Source organism: Puma concolor, chromosome A3, assembly GCF_028749965.1.
Source record: "Puma concolor isolate L17-30 chromosome A3, mPumCon1.1.hap2, whole genome shotgun sequence".
Taxonomy (NCBI): Eukaryota; Metazoa; Chordata; class Mammalia; order Carnivora; family Felidae; genus Puma; species Puma concolor.
In genome coordinates, this window is record NC_141669.1 from 35,925,795 (window position 1) to 35,953,000 (window position 27,206).

General features: G+C 51.1%; 1 protein-coding gene across 3 annotated transcripts in view; it reads right to left on the reverse strand.

Moving 5' to 3' along the window:
- Positions 1–248: 248 nt before the first annotated feature.
- The window catches only part of KCNIP3 (potassium voltage-gated channel interacting protein 3), an 85,934-nt gene continuing 58,976 nt past the window's right edge, over positions 249–27,206 (reverse strand). For 2 of the 3 annotated variants that reach the window (XM_086700505.1, XM_086700507.1), the window contains 7 exons: positions 11,773–11,897; positions 11,214–11,283; positions 10,928–10,998; positions 4,605–4,712; positions 3,797–3,901; positions 3,074–3,136; positions 249–2,411 (listed from right to left, as the gene is read on the reverse strand). In XM_086700505.1, coding sequence (XP_086556631.1) covers positions 2,364–2,411; positions 3,074–3,136; positions 3,797–3,901; positions 4,605–4,712; positions 10,928–10,998; positions 11,214–11,283; positions 11,773–11,897 — 590 coding nt within the window. In that variant the 3' untranslated portion in view covers positions 249–2,363. The other variant, XM_086700506.1, reaches the window with a different exon arrangement.

Genomic DNA, 27,206 nt, shown 5'->3' on the forward strand with positions numbered 1-27,206 from the left:
GCAGGACTGGAGCTTCTCGTAAAGGCTTCCCAACTGTGGGCCTCTCTTTCTTCCCGACTCCGCCTTCAGTGATACCACAGTGAGAGCCTGAAATCCAGCGAGCGTGGAAATTGGCAAATGCTACAATTCGGGGAATGCAAAAGACATTTACCAGCACAGCACTGGGCAGGAGCCATGGCTAATAGCAGCAGGGATGGGAAGGGCTGTACTGAAATTCAGAGTTGGGATAAAGCCAACAAGAGTCCCTCTTCTTTGTCAAGTTTATTTTATTAAAATATACAGGACTGAATATTTGTGGGCGCTGAGAACAGGAACCACCCTCCCAGGCTGCGCCCAAGGGAGACACTTCTGCCATGCAGACATGCGGCCAGTCCGCATCCCAGCGTGGGAGACAGACCCCTCTTGGTTGGATGTGCAGCCAGTCTGGCCCAAGGCCAAGAGGGGCAGGGGCACGGTGGTGACCCTTTCCTATGGCCTTAGCCCCTTAGAAGCACAGCTACACCGGCTGGGAGGGCTGGGCTGGCGGTGGATGGAGAGGGAGAAGCTCCCTGAGCCAGGGAAAGCTGATGCCCTCCTGGAGGAGGGAAGAAAGACCCCCGAGTCAAACTGGAGACGGGGTGTCAGTGCAACTCCGAGGGAGAGGACCACCTGTGTGTGGGTGCCAAGGGGTGCCCGCGGCCAAATCAGGCCAGTCTCCACAGCCTCCACCATCCCACCTTTCCTTTGAGGGCCCTGCTCACCCTAGGGCCAGGCCTGAGCAGAGACGGGATGGCAGCCGGTGGAATGTATTGTATGGGAATGTTCCTCGGAAAGGCCCATGCTACCTGGAACTGGGTGCCTTCTTGGGGAGCCCTGGATGGGTGGGAGCAGCTAATCTCTCTCTCCTGGAGGTTTCTGTTGGCCTACGATTCAGCCTCAGGCCCCTCAGCCATCATTCCTGGCTCTGTCTTCAGGCTGACATCAGCCTCCATCCCCAGAGCAGAACCCAGTCAAGGAGAGTCCCTGGGGTTTGTGCTTTTGAATGTTGGTGGGCTGGGCTGGGGATGGGCTTTGAGCCCCCACTGCTCTGAGGCACAGAACTGACCCCCATGCTTCTTCCCCAGGGCTGCCTGTACTGGGGCCACTGCAGCCCAGGCCTCAGCTCACTAGCAGGGCCTGATCTTGGAAAAGCAGAGTGTCCCTGGCTCCCCTTGTGGGCTGCAACCTGAGCCACTCTGGGTGCTTGTGCTTTTTGTAGGGGGCTGCGTGAGCCTGTGTATGGAGGCGTGGCCACACTGCTTCAGGACCCTAACCAGGAAGTGGTAGTGGGGATGCTCATCCAAGCTGGGGGCCAAGGGAGACAGAGGCTGACAGGAAAGGAGGGAGAAGCCCCTTCTCAGGCCTGTTCTGCCACCTGGGCTCCTTGGCTCCCAGTCCCTGATCTTTGTGACCTCTTCTCAGGACCTATTAAGACCTTGGGGTTGAACACTCTAGTGCTTGAGGCGAATGGGCAGCCCTACCCACTTCATTCCGACTGAGCTAGGACTGGGGCAAGGGAAAGCTTCTTCCATTTCAGTGGACTCGGCAGACAGTTCCCCTCCGATTCTCCACCGAGAAGCCCAACCCCCGAGCTTGAATATCCCCCTTCCCAGGACGGACAGAAGAGAGTCCATGGGCCCCTTATCCCTGGAGCTTGCCCAGCTCAGTGGAGTGGCAGGCATCTGGGACCCCAGGGCAGCGTTTCGAGGCAACAGCAGGCTGTCTCCATCACCACCTCTTTCCTAATCCCCCCTCCCTTGATCCTGCTGCCCCTTCAAGCGTCCTGTGGGGACAGGCATTCTGGGAGTGTAGTCAGTGGGCAGAGAGTGGCCGGGGGACAGGAAGGCCAGAGTAGCCCCCGGAGCCTGGCCCATGTATGGTGGGAAAGAAGGGTGGTAGGAGGGAGGGGTGAGGGGGCTCATACCAGAAGGGCCTTTGGAGACTGGAGCCTCCTCTGTAGGGGATCTTGAGCACTTCCCTGGCAGCACCCCATGGCCAGCAGCCTGCAGACACTGCTCTTTCAGTGCCCAGTCCAGAGGCAGCCCCACCCCGCTGGCCTGGGACAGGGACTGGCCGGGGTATGTGGTTCTCATCACCTGGATCCAGCTCCCAGCCAGACTCAGCCCCGCCCTGACCTCTGCCCACCCCCCACCAGCCCAGAGGAATGGGCTGTGTGTGTGTGTGTGCGTGTGTGTGTGTTTATGCGTGTGTCCAGAGCAAACTGTTCACTTTTTCAAATATATTAGAAAAAAGTTTCTCATGGAGGCTGCTCCTGGCAGGATTGAGGTGTCTTTGGGGGCAGAGGTGGCAATGGCCACTCGAGTACCCCTCCCCACCGACATGTCCTAGATGACGTTCTCAAATAGCTGCATGGAGCTCATGATGTTCTCATCCTGTGTGGAGAGAGAAGGATGAGAGACCTGGTCAGACCCTGGGTGGGCAGGCCGGGACAGTGCCCAAACTGGTCCTACCTTGAGCAGGTTCTTGCCGGGGACTCGGAACCCTGCGGCGACCACTCTGTCTGTCTCACTGGGTGAAGGGGCGGCTGGTGAGTCATAGCCTGTCTTCAGCCCCACGGCCTGACTGCAAGCCCATCTGGGGGCTGCTGTCTCACTGACGGACAAAGTCCCCTAGCTCTACTCAGATGGAGGCCAGGGGCACCTGAGAGGCCACTCTGGGAGCGACGCAGATGGCTGAGGCCGGTGGAGGCACATGCCACGCTCCCACTCACGCACAAGGCTGCTCTGCAGATGAAGGTCACCTGCAACGCTGGGGGGAGGCTCCAGGCACCTCTCTCACTGCGTGACCCTGTCCGGAGGGCCAACGGCCCAATCATCCTCCTGTTGCCCCACGTCTGTCCCCTCTGGTGTGAGGCACTATAAGGCCGTCCAAGGGATGCTGAGGCCACGGGCTGTGGGTTGTAGGCTGGCATGGAGCAGGTGGCAAAGGGATGGGGCCCAGACAAAAGTGTGAACATGGAGTTTGGAGGTCGGGAGGAGCTCGGGGACTGGCAGGGGCAGGACCCTGGGTGTCCTTAGCTCCGGATGCCACCTACCTTCTGACAGGTCTCCAGGAACTCATCAATGGTCACCACCCCATCCTTATTCCGGTCCATTTTCTGTAATTCAAGCCACGCCCTCAGTGAGTCTGTGGGTCGCCTCCATCCCGGCCTGTCCCATCTATCTCCTACCCTGGATCCAGGCCACATAAAGTGCCCTCCCTAGCTACTTCCGTGGCACAGCTGACCTCTCTGGCATCTCCCCAGTCTGTTCCCCACACCCAGCCACTTCCTAGAAGCTTTCTTGGGCTTACACTTCCCAGAACGCATCCCCATGCTCCTCTGACCCCCTCACCTCCCTGACAGGCAGCCAGGGCAGATGGAGCAACTGAGGCACAGGAGGGGCCACCGGCCAACGGGAGGTGGAAGCTTCAGCCCCTTTAGTCCCCATGGACACAGAACAAAGGCACCACAACCCCACTCCTCTTATGGAGTTTCTCTGGAGGAGCTGGGAGAGCTCTTGGAAGGCACCGGAACACTGGCCTGGTATGTCAGTTGCCCTGGAATCTACAAGCCCTGGCTTGCCCTGTGATGAGGTTCAGGGGCTCAGGGAGTGGGGGATCCTGACAACCAGCCAGGTGGGGGGTGCCGGTTTAACCTCCTTGTGGGGGGAGTGGGGCTCAGAGAGGGGAGTGGCTTGCTCAGGGTTGTCCTATGAGGAGGAGCCCCCTCCCTCCCCTGGCTGCCCTGCCCCTCCCGGCCCAGGGCTGGAGCACTCACCTGGAAGAACCTCTCCACGTGCTCCAGAGGCGCGTCCTCCCTCAGGATCGGATAGGTGTGGCGGCCCATCATGTCATAGATGGACTTCATGATGGCCAGCATCTCCTGGAGCAGGACCAGAGGGCCAGGCATGAGCCTGGCTGCGAGGATGTAGGGGGGTACCAGGGCCCCAGGAGAGGGGCTGCCCCAAAGGGTGAAGGCACTGCCAGAGCAGCAGTGAGTGAGCAGGCGGGGTGTTCAAGCTGGAGACAGATGAGCTCACCCCCATCTAGTCTATTCAGTGCAGGCCTCTGATTCTCCAGAAGTTGGAGATAGATTTTGGTGTGTCGTCTCCAGAATTTGAAATTGTAGCGACGATTTCATATACAAAAAAAAATGTTTGGGCAAAACAAAACCTGACTGTAGACCTGTGTGGTGAGGTCCCCCACCTGCCTTAAGGGTCCACACTGCCCCCTTGACTGGGGGGAGCTGAGGCCCACTCCTCCTCCCCCTGTCCCTAGCTTCTCCAGTTGTGTCTCCCTCAGGACCTCCCTGTGAGAGAGAATGATCTGAGAATACTGGTTGAACCGGTGAGGGGCACACCAGCTCCACAATCCCCTGCACCCCGATGTCCAGGACCAAGAGCCTGGGAGAGGAGGAGAGCCCCCTGGCTGCTGTCCCCTCCAGGATTGAGCTGAGAGCCGTGTCTCTGGACAGGAAAGGGAGACAGGACAGTCAGGGTGGCAGGAGAGTGGAGGAAAGAGGCTGGGAGTGTGGAGCAGTAGAGAGGAAGAGGGGCAGACGGCCACCACCCTCGACCGCCCTGTACCTCTTTGGTGATGTAGCCATCCTTATTAATGTCGTAGAGGTTAAAGGCCCACTTGAGCTTCTCATGAACTGTTCCTCGCAGCAGGATGGAGAGGCCGACCACAAAGTCCTGTGGAGGGAGGGGAGGGTGAGAAGTCCGATGCCCAGATTTTACTTCCGGTTTGCTGTGTGCCTTCACACCTCTATAGGTGAGGAGCCTTCATTACAGAGCAGGCTGATGATGTCCATTAGGTCAACACCTTGTGAGTGTGTGCATGTATGTGTGTGTGTGTGTGTGTGTGTGTGTGTGTGTGTGCATGTGGTGGGAATGGCATGGTGGCTGGTGCTTATCTTCTCAAATAAAGATATTCAAATACATGGTGTCTTAGACCCATTTAATGCACGGCTACTGAAAGAGAAGACCTTGGGTGCTCTTTTAATAAAGGAGAATGTTCTACTTTTAGTTTACCAAGGATCTGCATGTCAAGGTGCTTGAAAACTCATGGCTTAAAAGCTAAACCAATAGTGCTCAGTTTTGGGGTCATGACATACCTGTGTGTTGGAATCACCTCTGAGGTGTGACAGAGAATTTATTACAATGTTATAAGACATAAATGTTCCAGTGGCTTCTGTGTGAAAACTCCAACTGCTCTTAGCAGTTGGTGGAAAAGCAAACCCTCCCTTCCATTTCCCGGAAGGCTTGCAGGTTGAGCCTTCTCTGCCCCACAGGGTCCTCCCAGGTTATTCTGAAAGAAGGCAGCAGAGAAGGGCTGTCCCGGAACAGGAAGTGGAGAACGGCAGATTGGGGGCGGGGGGGGGGAGCAGGGGCAGGGCAGGCCGTGAACCAAGGGTTTTGGTTACCACTCAAACATAAGATCTTCTGGATCTGAAGAGGCCTGTACCACGAGAAAGAGAGACTAAGGGAAAGAGAGGAAAGCAATCTGGAAGAAAGAAAAATTATTCCAGGAGGAAAAAAGACGTAACAAAAATGACCAGAAGTGAAGGTTGGAAATCTGGCATCCCTAAAATAAGAATAGGATGCTACAAAAAGGGAATAATTGACAACGAGAAAGAGCTCCTGGGTATTAAAAATACAAAAGCAAAATGACAGACTCAGAAGAGGGTTTGGGAGAGCAAGTGGAATCTTCCATAAAGTCGTGTGAAAAGGCAAAAGAGCTGGAAAACAGAAAAGAGGACAATGAGAGGTCTCCTATAGAGCACACAATGCCCAAGCACCAGGGGCTCCCAGGAGAACCGAGGAAATGGAGGAAAGCAGGTTAGAGAAGACGAAGGACCCCCCAGGATGGAAGACCGGGGAGCGTCCAGGTCCTGCCGAGGCCAAGCACGTGGAAACACGTGTGCATGGAAACAGCCCACAGTGTTGCCTGTGGGCACAGGTCATGATGGCATTTCAGTAAACCAGGCGCAAAAAAGAGGATCCTACAAGCTTCCAGAGAGAAAAACAGAACCAAATGGACAACACAAAAGCAGGTCCTGTACACAGGGTCAGGACTGGGCAGGTTTTGCAAGAAGTGAGGCCACCACCGCTGGGAAGGAGGACAGCTTCCCACCGTAGCTTTGCTCCCACACAATGTACCGAGCAAGAGGGAGAATAGAACGAAGATGTTTCCAGACATCCACAGGCTCCAAAGTTATCTCCCACATACTCTTTCATAGGAAGCTGCTGGAAGCTGTGCCCCTGAAAAGACAGAATAAAGCAAGGACGAGGGAGATGAAGAATTCCAGAACCAGGAGACCCACCCGGGGGAAAGGGGAGGAGGTGGAGCCAGTCGGAGGCTGAGGAGCGTCCTCAGGGAGATGCCCGTTAGTTCATTCGCTCGTTCGTTCGTTCCGAGACTGGAGAAAGGCCTGGAGGTGAATTCATGACGAGGTCACAGACCCCGGGCAACTGAAAAACCAGGACCACTGTTAACTGGAGGCAAAATAAGAATGCGCGGAAAAGAAAAACATAATCCGCTCACCAGAAGGCTGAGCGGGGCATCAAATTCACGTCATCAGAGTAAAACCACGGTCCTTGTCCCACCTGAATCCTAGCAGTCTGGAAAGCCAGGGGATGGGAAAGGTGTACGCGTATGGGAGACCCAGCTCTCATCCCCACAGCAGAGAGCGGGTGGTCTAAAACTGGGCAGCCAGTGGGGCGCCTGGGTGGCTCAGTCGGTTAAGCTTCCGACTTTGGCTCAGGTCTTGATCTCACAGTTTGTGGGTTTGAGCCCTATGCCGGGCTCTGTGCTGACAGCCCGGAGCTTGGAGCCTGGTTCCAGTCCTTGCAGAAGGATTCTGTGTATCCTTCTCTCTGCCCCTGCCCCACTTGTGCTCTCTCTCTCAAAAACCAATAATAATAGGGGCGCCTGGGTGGCGCAGTCGGTTAAGCATCTGACTTCAGCCAGGTCACGATCTCGCGGTCCGTGAGTTCGAGCCCCGCGTCAGGCTCTGGGCTGATGGCTCAGAGCCTGGAGCCTGTTTCCGATTCTGTGTCTCCCTCTCTCTCTGCCCCTCCCCCGTTCATGCTCTGTCTCTCTCTGTCCCAAAAATAAATAAACGTTGAAAAAAAAAATTAAAAAAAAAAAAAAAAACCAATAATAATAACAAAATTTTAACCGGGCAGCCAGGAAGCAACAACAAGCGTACTATGCGGACACATGGAGACGAATGGTGCAAATCCCCTAAAGCAGCAGAAGGGGGTTGCCTCCGCAGGTGTGTGGGTGGGTGGTTAACAGCTGGTTTTCCAGAGCACATCCTGTAAATCTACTGGACTCTTAAAGCCTGGTGTGTATAAGTGAAGAAATTGAAAACGTTAAAGGAGAAAGGTGATAGTTCTTACGTGCCCAAGTGTGGGGAATAATCACTGAAGCTCGGGCATGATTTAATGAGGAGTTGAAGCGTCCCTGAAATCACGTCACTGGGGTCTGACGGGCTTTCCCGGTGGGAGGCAAGGGCGTGCAGTCCGACCGGAGGCAGCAGGGAATGGCCCGTTCTAGTGCGGGCCGCCGGAGGGTGCTGGCAACACCATCCCCCTGTCTTGTCTGCACACACCCAGGTCTGCCGTGTACAAGCCCTCACGGTCAGCCACAACCGAGGAACGCCTCCGTTCCATGTCCCTAAGAGTGTGGGTATGAGAACAGTGGTGACGGTACCAGGAGGGAGATGTGTGGCAATGTCCTCTGGGAGACCATCCATCCTCCCTAGCACACAGACGCCCTCCTGTCCCGCCAGCACACGTTGGAGTACTTGGCAGTTCCAAACGTCCAGCCCCAGGGTGCCTCGGTGGCTCGGTCGGTTAAGCATCCCACATCTTGATCTCAGCTCAGGTCACGATCTCAACGGTTCGTGATGGAGCCCCGCACGGGGCTGAAAGCACGGAGTCTGCTTGGAATTCTCTCTCCCCTTCTCTCTCTGTCCCTCTCCCGTTTGCGCCCTCTCTCTCTCTCTCTCTCACACACACACACACACACACACTAAATAAATAAGCAAACGTTTATTAATTTCCAGCCCCACACAGCACAATCTCATGTGGAACTGTCACTAGCTGTAACTCCTTGATCTTAACTCCGAGGCATATGACGTCCATCGTGTCCACAGCCCCTGCTCTGCGGCTGTCCCTGAGGCAGAGCACAGGGAGGCTGAGGGTCTCTGCAGTGGCACAGTGACACAGAGAGGCCTCGGTTTCCAGGCTAAGGCACCCCTGGGTGCACATGAGCGGCATCCAGTGGAGCACACAGGAGGGGCTCAGCCAGAGGGGGGAAGCAGAGGTTTGCAGGCATAAGCTAGTAACTATAACTCTGCAGTCGCATGTGGCTTGGCCAGTGAACAGCACAGGGAGTGGGTTACTGCAGGGGGAGGTAAGGGAGAGGCAGCCGCACCTTCCTCCAGACACACAACTGGGCCTAACTCTCCAAAGGAGCAGCAGCGTGCTGGTACAATGAGTGGGTCGAATACAAAAGGCCCTAGAAGGCACAGAGGGTTGTGATGCATCGCAATGTACACATGTGGCCCGTGCCTGGGCTGGGGAGGCCAATGCCTCCCTGTGGGCGAATCCCAGAGGACCCAAGAGGAACAGAGCAGCGGGCAGACCCTGAGGTGGGCCACGGGACCACTGCTCCCGCTTGGTGAAGATGAGGTTTGCTTGTGTGCTGTTTTGTTCACCTTTAATTAATATGTGTCTTGTCTCTCAAAAATAGAAAAAAAAAAAAAAGGATTGGGATCATTGTAACTATCAATAAGCTGACCTGACTTTCTGTTTTCTTAATTAAAAAAAAATTTGTTTTTAATGTTTATTTATTTTTGAGAGACAGAGAGACAGAGCAAGAGTGGGGGAGGGGCAGAGAGAGAGGGAGACACAGAATCCGAAGCAGGCTGCAGGCGCTGAGCTGTCTGCACAGAGCCCGATGCAGGGCTCGAACTCACAAACTGCGAGATCACGACCTGAGCCGAAGCTGGACGCTTAACCGACTGAGCCACCCAGGCGCCCCTCTTAATTTTTTTTTAAGTTTATTCATTTATTTTGAGAGAGAGAGAGAGAGAGAGAGTGCAAGTGGGGGCAGAGAGAGAGACAGAGACAGAGAGACAGAGAGAGACAGAATCCCAAGCAGGCTCTGCACTGTCAGCATGGAGCCCGATGCGGGGCTTGAACTCACAAAACTGTGAGATCGTGACCTGAGCCGAAACCAAGAGTTGGATGCTCAACCGACCGAGCCACCCAGGCGCCCCCTGACTTTCTGTTTTAAGGGCACATTGAAAGATTCAGTCTGAGGCAGTAAGGGCGGGTCAAGAGTCACCCCCACCTCTTGAGGTCCTTCCAGCCATGGGGATCCCAACCCGTGGTGCACCCAGGATTAGGGCCTGCTGATTGAAAGGTCCCTGGGGACATAAGTGCCCTCCTCTCTTTCTGAAAAAGCTTTCCTAGAGCAGAACACTGCAGTCAAGAAGGTTCTTAAGATAAACAAACACACCCATATGAAACCGGAGGAAAGGGTTTCATGGCAGAGAAGCAGGCGGAAGGCCTGGGAGGATGCCACAGATGTAGGACCTTTTGAGAAGGTGCCTAGCAGAGGGGCTTCGGCACCAGTGTCCCTAACCCCGCCACTGACAGCACACCCCACCTGCCTACCACCTTAAAGGGACCACCAGACCCCTCCCTCAGGGGGGCGAGAGCAAAGACCACAGGAGGGTGACAGAGACCTTCCTGGCCCCCACCACGCACTGGGCCCCTGGTGAGCTGTTTGATCATCTGATTTCCGAATGAGAAAAACTGTCTCACAGAGCCCTGGCTGGGTCCATTACACGAGTGCTTCTCACACTTTATTCCCAGAACTCTTCGGTGCCCCTTCAAGGATACACGAGAGACTGGTCACAGGGTAGGACAATCAATTTCTCCTGCGTGCCCTGGTAATGCTGGGGTTTTTACTGTGTGCAGGTATTCCTTTAAAATAAAAAAGATGACGACACTGTAGGTTTACACAGGCACTAGCCCCAAGAGTGTGGCCAGGAGAGGGTGGGGCCCCTGTGGTCACAGGGCAAGGCTGTGGCCTTGGGCCACCCCACCCGGTCTGCCCCTGTGTCAACGTGCCGGCTGGCTGGCGGCATAAAAATAAACTGAGCAGCATTACCGACAGGTTATTATTACACCCCGGCTCGTCCAGGGGCTTTCTGAGCCCGGCCCGCTCGTTCCTCTGCTTTCCTGTCAGCTGCCCTTGGCCCTGGAAGCCGAGCAGGGTGGTTATCGATCAGGCCCAGCTCTCAGCAAGGTTCTCCTCTCCAAAGAGGTTTCAGCTTTTCGCCTGCAGCTATTTTTGGGGCCTGGGCTCCACAGACGGGGCCTCTCTCAAATGGTCCCGTGTGGCCGGCCTAGGTGCCGCCCACGTCTCTGCCCGCCCCACAGAGCCCGGCAGGGCCCTCCCGGGGGGCAGGTGTCACTCACCAAGCTAGCTCAGGCTGGATGCTCCCCCTGTTTTGTGGCAAGGGATAGATTCTGGGGCTGGGCGCCTGCAACCCCCACTATTAGCAGGGACCCCAGAGTTAATCCTTGCCCCCTTTTCAAATGCAAATTCACGTGTGCCTCAGAAGCTCCCTGGGCTTGGCAGCCCTGGAATGGAAACAAAGGCTGAATGAGAATAGAGTGGCCAGACTGTCCCTAACTTCAGCGAGGCCCAGGGCCAACCGGGCACAGTCCACCCATTCTCTGGCTGACACACTGGATCGTTTACACCCAGGATCATGTTTGGGCCACTGAAAGGCCCGAGAGGGTGGCACCCGGGCAGGGAGATCCCCCGCCCCCACTGTGGGCTAGAGGGGCAGGGGGTGTGGGAGGGGGCAACGGGGACCTACCTCAAAGCGGATGGCCCCATTCCCATCGGCGTCGAAGGCGTTGAAGAGGAAGTGTGCATAAGTGGTGGCATCTGGGGAGAGCAAGGGCAAGGGCTGGGGTGTGTTGCCATTCCGGGGCTGGAGTGCCCCACCTTTCCAAGAGGACAGAGGCAGCTCCAGGCTGCAGGCAAAGGGTGGAGGCAAGGATCCCTTCCCCTTTAAAGGTAACACCCACTGTTTGTAGAGGTGCCATGGGGGGCGGGCGGGGACGGTTGGGAAGAGCCAGGGGGACTGGCCTCAGACTCACCTCCCTGAGGGAAGAACTGTGAGTAAATGAGTTTGAAGGTGTCTTCATCCACCAGGCCCGTGGGACACTCCTGCAGCAGGAAGCCACCCCCTCAGTGACCTCAGCCATCCCTAGCGCCCCCCCCCCCCAAACTCCACAGGGTCTGGCCTTGCCCCTCCCTCTGGGGATACCTGCTGTTTGAGATACTGCTGAGCTCTACTGAGGCCCGAGCTGGAAAAAGCCTGGCAGTGGGGCAGGGTGATGCAGGCGGGGGTGAGTGGGAGGGTGGCGGGTTGTCCCTTCATGCCAAGTTGGTCCCTCCCTATGCTCCTCCCCTCTGCCAGCATCAGAGACACACAGCATGGAAGATGATGCCTTCAGAATACTGATTCTGGGACTTGACCCACCCCCAGACAGCTCTCCCACAAAACAAGAGACCCATCAAGGCCCCTGGGGTATTTGCTGTGCCCTGGAGAAGTTTTTAGAAGGTGCCCCTGGGCCAGGGTCTCTCCTGCCTGGAGCTTGGGCCAGGAGGGCTAGGTGGGTCCAGGCCTCTCCCAAGGGGATGGGGAGCACTCACGTTCTTGAAGCCCCTGTAGAGGGACTGTAGCTCCTTCTTGGTGAACTTGGTCTGTGCCTGCAGCTGGTCCAGTCCCTCTGGCTGGTGGCGCACTGTAGATAGCTCCAGCTCACTGTCGCTGCTGTCTGGAAGGAGACACAGACCCCGGAGGGTGGAACAAGTGCCCTTGCTCCTTCTCTTGCTCTATTGTGGGCACCAGGCCATGGGCTAAAGTAGGGGTGGAGGAACTCTCCTTACGTGACTACCAGGTATGGCTCCTCGGGCTGTGCACTGCACAAAAGGTGGGGCTATGGGGGAATGACATTCTCAGGAGTTGTGTCTCATGGCTGCCCTGCTGCTTTGCTCCTCACATAGAGTTAGCTCTCCCCACTTGCCTCACCTCGAGCATGTCCACCCTCTCAGCCACATGTGGGATGGGGGGGGGGGCAGGAACTGGTCTGATCCTAGAGAGACACTGAACAAAGGGAGATGGGAGGAAAAAAAGACAGCAAGACAAGCTCAAAGGACCTTCAGGCTTCAAGACCCAATTCCTGGACCACCTCCTCCATGCTGCCCTCCCTGATTTCCCCCCAGGAATGGGGAGGTCACCCCCTTGGCCCATCTAGCCTAACATGCTGCTCATTGGCTATATTTGGTATGAGGCTGTCATTCACACCTGGGTAGGAGGTCAGATCTCAAGGGCCCATAGGGCAGGGACCAGACCTAGCCTTTAATAATAACACATCAAAATGTGAATTAACCATGGTTACCTTTGGGGGGGGGGGGGTGCGGAGGCAAATTTCAGGTGATCTTTACTTTTTTATTTATGATTTTTTTTTTTTACATTTTTCTAACATCCTTTCATGTGGCGTGCATCACTCTTACAACACAAAATAAAGCTACGGACAAAACAGCACTGAGCACCTACACCTTGCTGAGCAGCATGCTCACATAATTATAGAACTTTTCACCGAAACGAAAAGCAAGATCCCCACCCACTGCACTGTCAGCATCCCTGGCCTCCCCTGGCATCCTGCAAAGCAAAATGGTAAGCCCATGGCGATCTCATAAGCTGCTTGCTTGTCCCCACCGCAGGGTAAGGGCTGCGAGCCTCCCTGAACTGCCCACCCTGTGCCCGCAGAGCCTAGTGCAGTGCCAGACATGGAATACTGCTAACGGGAGCACCCTGAGCCCTGTGCTGGGCTGCCCCATTCTGGGCCTCTCCCATGAGTACTGCTGGCTCCCACTGAGGGCCACCGTGCCCTGCAAAGGTGCCCACCAATCAGGCTGTTGCCTTGGTCCATGCACATGCCTGATCTCCAGGATAACCATTTCATACCTTCCGTCTGTTTAAATTCCCAGTGCCTCCTGCCCCATCCTTACTCTCAGGATGCTTCCTACATCCCTGAGAAAACAGAAGCCACAGAAGAAAATTTCTCCCCACATCTACCGGTCTACTTGTATTGGCCTAAACATCCTCTTTCCCTCCTCCTCTGGGAACCACTGTCCTGGTTCCTGGCCAAGGCAAACCCTTCCGCGTGCACAGTAGGTCCCAGACCCTCTCACTGTCTCAAGCATGTGACTGCAGCAAGTTTCCCCACTGTTTCCTCTTTACCCATCATCTTTTTTTCCTCTCCCTTCTGGATCATCCCCTTCACCATGTGGACATACTATTGAATCTGGCAATCCTTTGTCAAGTTTAGTATCAGTAAATTTTGGAAGCCAGTGATTCTACTCTGAATAAACATCCCAAACAGAATCTCAGCGAGCTAAGGGGACTGTACATTGATGTTCACGGCAATAGTATCTTTGATCGGGGAGTTGGAGGCATCACAGGCAGGACGGGTGGGTACAAAATGGGGGATGCACACACAGCAAGGCGAACCATGCAGTGCGTTAAAGGGACACACAGCAGCATAAATAGATGTTAAAAATTGGTTGCTTACTTCAACTAAGAGGTAGGCATTTCAGAATGGATGAAAAAGCAAGACCTGACTATATGCTACTTACAAAAAGGATACCTTAAATCAAAGCCACAGATGTAAAGTAAAAGAGTGGAAAGGAATAAGAAACCTGGTGTGGCTCTATTAATGACAGACAAAGTAGACTTCAAGGCAAAGGGTACTACTAGAGACAAAGAGGAACGTTTTATAATGATATAAGGATTAATTCATCAAGAAGATAGTGCAATATGAAATATATACATATACCTAGCAACAACTTTAAAATACCTGAAACATTGGGGCGCCTCGGTGGCGCAGTCGGTTAAGCGTCCGACTTCAGCCAGGTCACGATCTCGCGGTCCGTGAGTTCGAGCCCCGCGTCAGGCTCTGGGCTGATGGCTCAGAGCCTGGAGCCTGTTTCTGATTCTGTGTCTCCCTCTCTCTCTGCCCCTCCCCCGTTCATGCTCTGTCTCTCTCTGTCCCAAAAATAAATAAACGTTGAAAAAAAAAATTAAAAAAAAAGATAAATAAAATACCTGAAACAAAAACATTCAAAACTAAAAGGCGATACAGATAAACCACAATTTCAATTGAAGTATTTAACACCCTTTTCCAGTAAATGGTACCATAAGTAAACATACAAAAGACGTGAAAGACATTCTCAACCAATTTGATCAAATTAATATTTATAGAACCTTCTGCCCAACCACTGTAGAATACATATTCTTTTCAGGAGCACATTCTGTGGTTACTAAGACAGACCAGATACTGGAATAAAAAGCAAAATTCTGACCACAATGGTATTAAATCGAGATCCCCCGAAAAAAACAAGAACAATAAAAAAAAATCCCAAACGCTTGGAAATTAAACAACACACTTCTAATGAACTCAAACGTCAGAGAAGGAAAATCACAAGGTGAGTTTTGAAATATTTTGCACTGAATGATAACGAAAATACAGCAAACCAAAAATTTCTGGATGCAGGTAAGTCCGTGTTTAGAGGGAAAGTTATAGTTTTATGTTACTTTATTAGAAAGGAAGATAGGTGTAAAGTCAATGATAGAAACTTCTAGATCTAAGTTTTTCAGAATCCAGGAAAAGAAGAGCAAATTAAGCTCAAGGTCATTAGAAGAAAGGATATAATAAAAATAAGAGTAAAAATCATTGAAAAAAACCAGATAAACATGGAGGAAAAACCAATAAAGTTATTAAGAAACCCAATAAGTGAGTCATAGACTAGGAGTCTTTATGGCCTGGATTTAGGCAAAGAGTTCTTAGACATGACACCAATAGCATGATCCATAAAAGAAAAGTTGATAAACTGTACTTTTTAATAACAACTAAAACTTTTGCTCAACAAGAGATACTGTGAAATAAAAAGGTAAACTCCAGACTGGGAGGAAATATTTACGAAGCATATATCTGATGAAGGATATCCAGATTATGTGAAGAACTCTCGAAACTCAACAGTAAGAAAACAACTCAAGTTGGTAAGTGGGCAAAGACTTGGTCAAACACTTCACCATAGAGGACATACTGATGGCAAATAATCCCATAAAAAGGTGTCGAACACCACTGGCGATTGTGGAAATACAAATTAAAACCACAAGGAAATACTACTCCACGCCTCTTTTTTTTTTTATGTTTATTCATTTTTTTTTTTTTTATTTTTTTTTTTCAACGTTTATTTATTTTTTGGGACAGAGAGAGACAGAGCACGAATGGGGGAGGGGCAGAGAGAGAGGGAGACACAGAATCAGAAACAGGCTCCAGGCTCTGAGCCATCAGCCCAGAGCCCGACGCGGGGCTCGAACTCACGGACCGTGAGATCGTGACCTGGCTGAAGTCGGACGCTTAACCGACTGCGCCACCCAGGCGCCCCATATGTTTATTCATTTTTGAAAGACAGAGAGAGACAGAGCACAATAACTTTTACGCAAACGTTTAGAGCAACTTCATTGACAGTCACCCAAAGCTGGAAATAGCCCAAATGTCCTTCAACCAGGGAGTGGATACATCATCTGTGGTACATTCACCCAGTGGAATATCACTCAGCAATAAAAGTAAACAAGCTATTGATATACGCAGCAGCATGAATGAACCTCGAGTGCATTAGCAAGTGAACTAATCCAGACTCGAGAGTCTGGTTAATGTATGACATCTGGAAAAGACAGAATTATGGAAATCACGGGGAAAGACGATACATCAGCGGCTACTAGGGGCTATGGAGCAAGGGACGTATTGAATGCAAAAAAAAAAAAGGCAGCCTTAGAGAATTTTTTGTGGGGATAGATTTGTTCTATATCTTGATTGTGGTAGTGGTTACATTATTATGCATTTGTCAAAATTCGTAGAACTGGGCACCAATAAAGGGGACCTATATGTAGAGTAGAAACATATTAAATAAAAACTAGATAACTGCCTACAGGAGAAGGACGTGTGATAAAAGGGAAAAAAATAGCAAAATGAAAGATGGGTTCTCTTTTTTTAAAGGAGGTTTCTCACCCAGCGCAGAGCTCAATGCCCAGTACAGACCCCAAAGCAGGGCTCATGACCCTGAGATCAAGACCTGAGCTGAGATCAGGCGGCAGATGCTTAACTGACTGAGAGGGGTTTTAAATGGGTCAAGACTGGGGAGCCTGGGTGGCTCAGTCGGTTAAGCGTCTGACCAGCTCAGGTCATGATCTTGCAGCCCGTGAGTTTGAGCCCCGTGAGGTTCTATGCTGACAGCTCAGAGCCTGCAGCCTGCTTCGAATTCTCTGTCTCCCTCTCTCTCTGCCCCCTCCCCACTCACTCTCTCTCTCTCTCTCTCTCAAAAATAAAGATTAAAAATAAATAAACATTAAAAAAATTTAAATGGGCCAAGACTGGTAATGTCCCATGAACATTACCATGACTGGTAATGGCCCCTATGGGCCAAAAAATAAAAACAAAACAAATATCCTAAACTTGTTGCTATTTCTTCCACTGAATAAAAAGCAAGAAAACAAAACTTCCTCGAACCTTACCATCCCCTCCAGCTATTTCTTTTTTCTCTTCTTCTTTAACTCTCTGTCTTTACTTCCTTTCCTAGTCTCCCCTGAATGAACTTACTCCTAGGGGGCGTTTACCCCACCACTCCATACAAACTGCTTTTCTGAACAATCACCGGAGACCCATGTTACTAGTCCAGTAATCTTCACTCCTCAATCACACAAGGACCGTACAAGAATGAAAATTACAGTGACAATATGGCTGGACCTTGAGGACATTGTGCTAAGTGAAATAAGTTAGGCGTAGAAAGACAAATACTGTATGGTCTCACTTATACGTGGAATGTAAAAAAAAGAAACTACATTTATAGGTACAGAGAGTAGGTTGGTGGTTGCCGGGGCTGAGGGACAGGGGAAATGAAGGGATGTTGGTCAAAGGGTATAAACTTCCAGTTATCAAATGAGTAAGTTCTGGGGATCTGATGTACAGCGTGTAGACTCTAGTTAACAATACTGTGTTGTATACTTGAAAGTTGCTAAGATAACGGATCTTAAATGTTCTACCGCCACCACACATATGCACGCATGCGCACGCGCGCGCGCGCACACACACACACACACACACACACACACACACAAAGGGTAATTATGTGACATGATGGATGCATTAATTAACCTTATTATACCAATCGTCTCCTAAATTTACGCAATGTTATATGTCAATTATATCTCAGTAAAGCTGGAAAACCAAACGAAAATTACATGCCCATTTCACTTTTGAATGTAGATATAAAACCTTACAATTTTTTTTACATTTATTTATTTTTGAGAGACAGAGACAGAGCACAAGTGGGGGAGAGGCAGAGAGAGAATGAGACACAGAATCTGAGGCAGGCTCCAGGCTCTGAACTGTCAGCACAAAGCCTGACATGGGGCTCGAACTCATGAACCCGTGAGATCATGACCTGAGCTGAAGTCAGATGCTTAACTGACAAAGCCACCCAGGCACCCTGAATGTAGATATAAAACCTTAAACAACATGTTGGCTAACTGAATCCAACTGTACTAAAAAAAAAAAGTACACCACGATCAAGAAGGTTTTATCTGGGGGCGCCTGGGTGGCTCATTCGGTTAAGTGCCCAACTTCAGCTCAAATCATGATCTCACAGTTCATGAATTTGAGCCCCACATCAGGCTCTCTGCTGTCAGGGCAGAGCCGGCTTCAGATCCTCTGTCCCGCTTCTCTCTGCCCCTCCCCCACTGTGTTCCCCCTTCCCCTTTCAAAAATAAGTAAACATTAAAAAAATAAGGTTTGGAGTGTCTGGGTGGTTCAGTCAGGTAAGCTTCTGACTTTGGCTCAGGTCATGCATGATCTCACAGTTCGTGAGTTCCAGATCCATGCTGGGCTCTGTGCTGACAGCTGGGAGCCTGGACCTGCTTCAGATTCTGTGTCTCCCTCTCTCTCTGCCCCTCCCCCCACTTGCATTCTGTCTCTCTCTCTCAAAAATAAATAAACATTAAAAAATTTTAAATAAAAAATTTAAAAAGTTAAAAAAAAAGGTTTTATCTGTAAGAGTATACAGAGGGAAAATCATATGATAACCTTAATACAGAAAAGGCATTTGATAAACATCCACATCTATTTATAATTAAACACTTTAAGCAAACTAGGATAGAAGGGAACTTTCTTAACTTGATGTAGCTTATATTTGCAAATAACATATTTATTTACAGAAAATATTAGATTTAATGGCAAAGACTTAGATGAATTCCCTTTAAGATTTGGGACAAGCCAAAGTTGGCCACAATTACCACTAATTGATATCCTGCCAGTGCTCTAAGGAAATTTCAAAAAAGAAAGAAACAATTTAAGAATTGGGAAGTAAAGGATAAAACTAACATTACTTGTAGATGTTCGGTCCCTACAGGGACAAAAAAATCAATATACATGAGAGTTTAGTAAGGTTGCCAGATACAAGATTAATTTACAAAAATCAATAGCAATTTTCTACACCAGTAATAACCACCTAGAAAATATAATTAAAAATATAACATTCATGGGGCACCTGGGTGACTCAGTCAGTTAAGCATTCCACTCTTGATTTCGGCTCAGGTCATGGTCTTATGGTTCGTGAGTTCGAGCCCCACATTGGGCTCTGTGCTAACAGGGTGGGGCCTGCTAGGTGATTCTCTCTCCCTCTCTCTTTGCCCCTCCCTCACACATCCTCTTTCTCTCTCTCTCTCTGAAAAATAAATAATAAAACACTTAAAATATACATATATAACATTCATGACAGCAATAAAAACTCAAAAGTATCTAAGTAGTAACCAAAACTCAAAGGACTTCTACATGGAAAGGTAATCTGAACAAATGAGACATTCCATTTTGGATAGGACCGCATAATATGAAGATACTATTTCTCCCCCAAAGTTACCTACAAATTCAACACAATTCCAATTAAAAATCCAGTTGGACTTTTTGAGGACCCCAACAGACTTACTCTGAAATATACATGGAGGAATAAAAATCCATAAAAATCTAGAAAGGAAGAGTGAAAAGGGAATTTTTCCCATTAAATACTAATATACAGTCACAGTCACTGTAATAAAGCTGTGTGGTTGGTACAAGAACAGACAAACACACCAAAAAAAACCAGACCCAGCGAGCTCAAAAAAGAGACGGAGGTATAGCAGGAACTTCACAGAAGATTTGTGGAAGGGTCACAGAGTTTAGTAGGTGGTTTTAGGAAAACTGGCCCAGCACAGAAATCTGGGTCCCATTATTTTTTTTTTCTTTTTTTAATTTTTTTTTTTTTAACGTTTATTTATTTTTGGGACAGACAGAGACAGAGCATGAACGGGGGAGGGGCAGAGAGAGAGGGAGACACAGAATCGGAAACAGGCTCCAGGCTCTGAGCCATTAGCCCAGAGCCTGACGCGGGGCTCGAACTCACGGACCGCGAGATCGTGACCCGAGCTGAAGTCGGACGCTTAACCGGCTGCGCCACCCAGGCGCCCCTGGATCCCATTCTTATACCACGTGCAAAAATGGGCTCCAGATGAACTAAAGAGCCAAATGTCAGAGATAAGCTATTGAGTTAAAATGTGAAAGAATCTCTTGCTATCTTAAGGATGGGGAAAGACTTCTTAAGACTTCCAAAGTTCAAAAACCAGAAAGGAAAATAAAAAGTGGATGAATTCGATCACATCAAAATGAAAGATTTCTGTTTTAAAAAGGGCACCGTGGCTGGTTAGAGACAACTCAACAGAATGGACGAAGACAGCGTACAGTGTTTAAAAAAAAAAAAAAACAAACAAACAAGGAAAAAAGAATATCTGGAATAGATAATCATCAAAAAAGGAAACTGGAAAGATGAAGAAATACATGAACGATGGCTCAACATTAATAAACAGGAAAATGCAAATTACATTGAGAATGCAACAGCTAGATTGGCAGGAAATAATAACAATGAAATAAGCAAGCTGGCCAATCCTTAAAAGCTGGCTAGGGAGAGAACAGAGGTCAATGGGAATTTTTAAGCATGCTTGTGAGCAGCTAACCTGTACATGCACACACTGGGGGCGGGGGGGGGGGGGGGGGGTGGTATTTGCATTTTCATGCTAAGGCTGCATACATCTGCATACCCTAGGGGGCAGTAACCCTCCCCTAGGTACATGTGCTTGAAAAATAAGAGTGCAGCCACCCCAGTGTTCTACCATAACAATAGCTTGGGGGCACCTGACTGGCTCAGTCAGTTGGGCATCCGACTTCGGTTCGGATCACGATCTCACAGTTCGTGAGTTTGAGCCCCGCATCTGGCTCTGTGTGGACAGCTCAGAGCCTGGAGCCTGCTTCATATTCTGTGTCTTCCTCTCCCTCTGCCCCTCCCCTGCTCTCTCTCTCAAAAATAAATAAACATTAAAAAAAAAAATAGCTTGAATTGACCGCAGGCCCACTGACAATAGAACAGATAAATAGATTGTGGGACATCCACTGGATGAAATGAACTGGAACACATGGCAATGTGGATGAGTTAGAACATACTGTTAGATGAAAAACCAGTCCTACGAGACCAGTATGATTCCATTTCTTATAAAATTCAAAACCAAGAATAGCCAAACAATTTGTAGGGATACGTAAGAGATAAAATGATAAATAAGAATGAAAATCCTGGAACGACAAGTGCAAATCTGGCTGGTGGTAACCCCTGGGGAGGGAGAAGAGAAAGTCAAGAGAGGGGAAGGCTGGTGATGTTCTAGTTCAGACAGTGGAGGTGTGTGTGGGTGGGCAGGATAGGCTCATTGGTGTTTATTATTATTTTAAGGCACATATAAAATACATATTTGAATTTAATAGAGATTAAAGTGTTAAAAGTAAGTAGAGTCCCCAGAACAAGAGAAAACGAGAGAGAGAACACTACAGTGTCCCAACTCTATATGGCAGCCTTACAAAACACCGCTGGTCTAGACCAAACAGGACACTTGGAAGATAAGAAAAAGACAGTAATCCCCAAAGAAATGACCAACGAATACAGACGGGCAAGTTAGAGATGAGCAAACTGAAGAGGCTAATAGGTATGCAAAGAGGTGGTCAAAATCATTAGTATGATGTTGGGATGAGCACTCCGTGTTGTATGGAAACCAATTTGACAATAAATGTCACGTTAAAACAAAAACAAAAACAAAATTAGTATGAAAAATGTGTCTGAGAGCAACGAGGAAACAATGTTACACTCACTAAATCTGCAGAATGGAAGAGCTACTTTAAAAATCAAGACTCAGGGGCGCCTGGGTGGCGCAGTCGGTTAAGCGTCCGACTTCAGCCAGGTCACGATCTCGCGGTCCGTGAGTTCGAGCCCCGCGTCGGGCTCTGGGCTGATGGCTCGGAGCCTGGAGCCTGTTTCCGATTCTGTGTCTCCCTCTCTCTCTGCCCCTCACCCATTCATGCTCTGTCTCTCTCTGTCCCAAAAATAAATAAACGTTGAAAAAAAAAAATTTAAAAATCAAGACTCAGTTGGGGAAGGAGGGCTAACTTTTCCTGGGCCTCCAGACTCCAGTAGCAGGCCGACTCCGGCCTGTCATCTGCACTTGATGTCTAGGAGGTTCTCAGATGGAGCATTTCCAAACTGAGCTCTTGATCTTCCCTCTCCCCAACCTTCAGCCACAGCCTTCCCCAGCTCGGGGGACAGAGACTCCATCCTGTCGAGTGCTTGGGCCAAAACTCTGGGCATAGATCTTCCTCCCAGCACTCAATCCACGTGCATGGCCAGCCAGCTCTAACTCTCAACGTACATCTCGCCTCTGACCCCTTCTCCCGCGTCCGCTGCTCCCACCCCAGTCCAGGGCTCCGGCATCTCTCCAGGCATGTTGCCCTCCTTCGGCCTTGGGTCCATAGGTCTAGTTTTCAAATAGCGCTGAAGGAAGCTGCTGAAAACATATCCTTGTGTATTCCTCTGTTCAGCAACCTCCCCCAAGCTCCGAATATAAAAACCAAAGCCCTTAAATGGCCAATAAATGTGCCCCCGCCCCCAGCTCTGACCTCATCTCCCAGGTCTCTGCCTTTGCTCCCTCTGCTTCAGCCATTCTGGCCCCCTTGTGCCCGTCAAGCCCACCGGGCACACTCCCTCTGCAGGGCCCCCACTTGCTCTTCTCTCTGGCTCTACTGCTTTTCCCTCGGAACCCACACCTGCTTCAGGCATCTCCTCGAATGTTACCTCCTCCGAGATGCCCCCTCCCCATTCCTATCTATCCTTCACCTCTGTTCCACTTTTGTCCATTCGGCCATGATTCCCTGGCAGACACATATTTCTCTGTTTACTAGTGGTCTGGACTGAGTTGCGTCTCCCCCAAATTCATACGTTGAAGTTCAAAGCCAGTGTGACTACATTCGGAGATAGCGCTCCCGGGAGGTAATGAAGGTAAGGATGAGGTCATAGGGGTGGGGCACTAATCCAATAGGACTGGTAGCCATATGAGAAGAGGAAGAGAGATTTCCCCTCCCCCACTTCCTTTCACCCCCTCTACACACATATGCTCCAAGGAAAGGCCACGGAACTGTCTGGAACTGTCTCAGGAGCAGGGAACCTGGTTTCCTCTTGACCCCCACAGCATCCGGCCCCATCCTGGGCACCCCACATGCTCTCAGGGGACACCAGGGGACACCCCTCTCCTGGCGTATCCACGGGAGAAATCCAAGGGGCCATCCCTCTGGTTTGTTTCTTGTTTCGGCCGAGACGCAGCCAGATCTCTTAGGAGCCGCCAGAGGCATCACGTCCACCGTGTGCAATTACGGGGCGTGCTGGCAATTAATGGATCTAAATAGCCATTTTGTACAGCTTCCCTCAAAACACTGAGTAGCCTTGCTCAGCCAAACTGAAGTCGACCTGCGTCCATAGCCTCCCTCCCGCCTCTCCCTGGCCTCAGCCCTTCTCTCACTGCTCCAGAGGCTTGTCCTGGACATTACTCATCCCCCACCCCATCGACTGCACTGATTAGCAGGGGCTCAGCGACAAAAGATTTAACCTCTCCATCAAACAAACATCTTTGTCAAACGAGCCAAGGCACGAGGCTTTAAAAATTTTATTCTAAAAGCTGAATGTTCCAACTCTATACGGCAGCCTGACAAATCACAAACTGGGCTTGCCTCCCAGGGGAGTAAAAGTTCCAGTTCAGGATGCTGACCCCACGCCGCACGGCCCCCTCTGTGCAGGACCCACCTGCACAGAGGGGCTTGTGAAAGGTGGGTCCAAATCTTTAAATCACTGAGCGAAGGCACACCAGGTACCGGGTGAGGGGCGTTTGTTGCCTACCTAGTACGAGAGCCCGGGGAAGCCCCCTGCGGCTGTGCAAGGGTCCCCCGGAGGCAGCTGCAAAACCTTCCCTTGCGCCTACTTTGCTCAGCCAGCACCCATCTTGGCTCCTCTGGCAGCAAAACTCTGTCCACAGTGTGGACCCCACTGTCTGGCACCAATCCCTCTTACCCAGCTGGCAGATCTCAGCCCTCGCCGGGTCCCTGCTGACCAGGTGACCCCTAGACCTGGAGGTCTCACTGAGGGGTCCCTGTGGGGACCACTGTGGGGCAAAACGCCCCTTCTGTCTGTCAGGGGGTCCTGGGCTTCGAGGTAAGACTCCATCTGAGATTGTGGCTAAGGTGCTTTGAAGCCACTAGATATGCAACAGTTGAGGCACTGACCTGGGGAGGGAGGGGGCTTTGCCCAAGTCCCCCATCCTACAGCAACAACAACAGAACTCAGGCTCCTGTCCTGCCTTCCTATCCCACAGAAGCCACCCACAAGGAGCCTGGCTCTCTTCTTCCTTTCCCAGAGCCCCGCCCAGGAGCCTTGGGCCCGTCGGAGGGGAGGACGAGGACTCTACAGAGCACATAAGGAAGGGCGCCTACCGCAATGAAGGGCCTGTTAAGTGCGTTCTCCTCTCCCACTAACTTCTAGTACATCGTTAGTGACGTGTGACGCTGGGGGAAATTTGGGCTAGCACGTTTTTGGCAAGAAATAACAAGAGGTAGGACTTTTAAAGTGCTTACTCTGTGCTGGGCGTTGCTTTACGAGAGTTTACACACAGGCACATATTTAGTCTTTACAGCAGCTCGATGAAGGAGGCTTTGCCCACTTTGGATCTGGACCCAGGCAGCTGCCTCCACTCTGCCTTGCTGGCGCCCTCACTGTAAGAGGCAAGGACGTGTCCGTGGCTCCTTGGCCCTGCGGAGTTAGAGACGCATCCGGGACAGGCGTGCCAGAGTTGGTATAGGTCCTGGCTCTGCCACTCCTTGGCTGGATAACTTCAGTGAAGTTACTTACCCTCCCCAAGCCTCAGTTTCCTCATCTACAGAGTGGGCCTGCTGTTGGGGACAAACTTAGGAGATGCCCAAAGATAGCACTCACTAGATGCGGGCTGCTGTCGTTGTCGTCAGCGTCAGACCTGGAAACTGCCTAGGGGTCCCGAGGAACAGACAATTTACAAAGGGTGGCAGACCCTGCCAAGAAGGACGCCAGCCGGGGTACGGAGAGTGCCGGCTGGCCCCCGGCAAAGGCAACAGAGGGTGCTGGGTGGAGATACAGAGCAAGAGAAAAGTAGGAGTAATGGCCACCCCTCGGGCCTGCTCAGAGCCAAGAGGCAGCTGTGGACCCGGCAAGTTCCCAGGCCGCCTCTGTCAGCCAGGGCTGCGAGGCCACCTCAAAGAGGGAAGAGCCGGGGCAGTGGGTCAGGCCGTGCACACCTCCATCTGGGTGCCCCTGATTCTCCCCTTCACACTTCTGTCTCTTCACACGCCTATACTCCCATGTCACAATTCAGCCTCCCTGTCCCCTCCCCAGCCAGAGGGGTCTCCCGTCAGAGGGCACCTGCCCAGGGATGTCCTAAAGAGAGGGCCAAGCCCCTGCATCACCTGTGCTCCTGGTGGCCTCATACTGCCTGGCATACAAAGAGTGCTCACTAAATGTGTGGTGATCGCGGCATATAATTTATACTTACTCAACACCTGCTGTTTGCCAGGCAGTGCTGGGCAGGCTTTGGGGCCATAAGTGTATAGACGCAAGTCACTGACACCGTTGGAAAGGCCATATGGGGTGGGGACGGGGACACAGAAAATTTCAGAACAGTGCCACCTAACACAACCCCAAGGGCCAGGGGGCCAGAGCGGTCAGGGAAAGTGCCCAGGGGAGATGGTGCCTCTAATCCAACGCCCCACTTATAGACGAGGAAACAGAGCTCACAAAGGAAGAGGGACTTTTCCAAGTTAATGACAGCATGTCAGTGACTAAGTCAGGGCTGAAAAGCAGCTGTTCTAGGCCCTGGCCACCTAGCCCCTACTGCTCCCTCCAGAGAAAGGCTTCTCAACCTCACTACTGACATTTGGGCCTGATCGTTCTTTCTCGTGGGTCCCGTGCTGTTCGTCGCAGGATGTTCAGCAGCACTCCTGGCCTCTACCCACTAGATGCCAGTAGCACTCTCTCCTCAATTGCGACAATCAAAAACGTCTTCAGACATCATCAGATGGCCACTGAGGTGCCACACTGCCTTCAGCTGAGAGCTACGAGTCTAGAACTTAGGAAATCCGGACTGCGAGAAGAGACACAGCAGCCAAAGTCAAGTTTGGGGCACAGATGTGGACAGAAAGGTCTGGTGTTAGGCTTGCAAACAAGCACCAAGGATTACCAGCCCAGGGTCACTTTTTACTGGTGCCCTACCCTTGGAGTCCCTTAGATTTGAATTCTGCTTTTAACTTTTCCAAAGTGCTTTAGTTCACTACACCCCTGGGAAGCGGGTAGGGGAAAACATGCTTTAATCCTAATTCTACAGATGAGGAAATTAAGGCTCAAGAATGTTAAAGGCGCCCAAGTCACCCAGTAAGCTAGTGGCCAGACCAGGCTGGAACTCCCCCCACGGAGTCACCCAGAGACAGACACTGACAGGAGACTCAGGACAGACAGAGGACCTTTCAGCTTCGGCAGCTACTTCTAGAAGGCTGCATCCCTGGAACCCAGATCTATTAGTTCCTAACAATCCCAGGGGCATTGTAACTCTGGTGTCTCACAGATGGGAACTACGGAAGCTCAGGGGGGACAAGAGACACACACACAACGACATGCAGCCCCATCTAACAGTCCCTTAGACACCGCCTGGCCAATGGGCCTTCCAGGCACTTAAAGGACACCACTCCCCATCAACACGGAACATGTGGAACGTCTAACCCTCGCCCTCTGATGCAGGGAGGCCTGTTTCAGTGAGAGAATGTCTTCAACCACGAATCAGTCCTGTTAGTGCCAGTAATCACTCCATTGCTAATCACTGGTGATGCCAACGGCTCACAAAGTTTGCACATTTATTACATGCCAAGAATGGTGCTGGAGGCCTCAGAGCCCCACTGATGAGTTACAAGTCTGCCACGGCCCAATTCGCAGATGATGAAACCGAGGCTCAGAAAGGGTAAGGAAGCTTTACCGCCAGCACGTGTGGGTGGCAGGATCCCAGCTCAGATTTGGCGGACACGGAGGCTCCGCTCCTCCCACCGCCTCAAGACACCACAACTCCAAAGGGCACAGGTGGCTAACTGTACCAGAAAGGAGGCACTCTGTTCGAGCCTGAAGTGGGTTTTTTTGTTTTTTTTTTTTTTAGCAGGTTGAATAAAGCGTCGGTAGTCTCGGGCATACTATCCACCTTGCAAAGAAATCCCTTTTTCCTTAGACGTCACCAAGGCAAATTTCACAGGCCCACACCTGGGAGTTGGGATCAGGTAGGAAGGTTTTGCAGTACCAAGTAGAATGAGGCCACTAGTCCTCCTGGCCCCTGGTGGCCCCACGACGTTCCAGGAAATGGGGAAGATGCATGTAGGGGCTACGGCTTCCCTGAGCACCAACCACCATCCACACCCACCGAAGACTCCAGGTGGGCAAAAGATAGGGTATACAGGATAGGCTAGTGGCCTGTGGGAGGCGCGGGTCCTCAGGGGATGCTCATCCCCCCATCTCACCCCAAGCAAAGGCATTTCCCATTCATAGATTCCCCAGCCAGGGTCACCATCCAG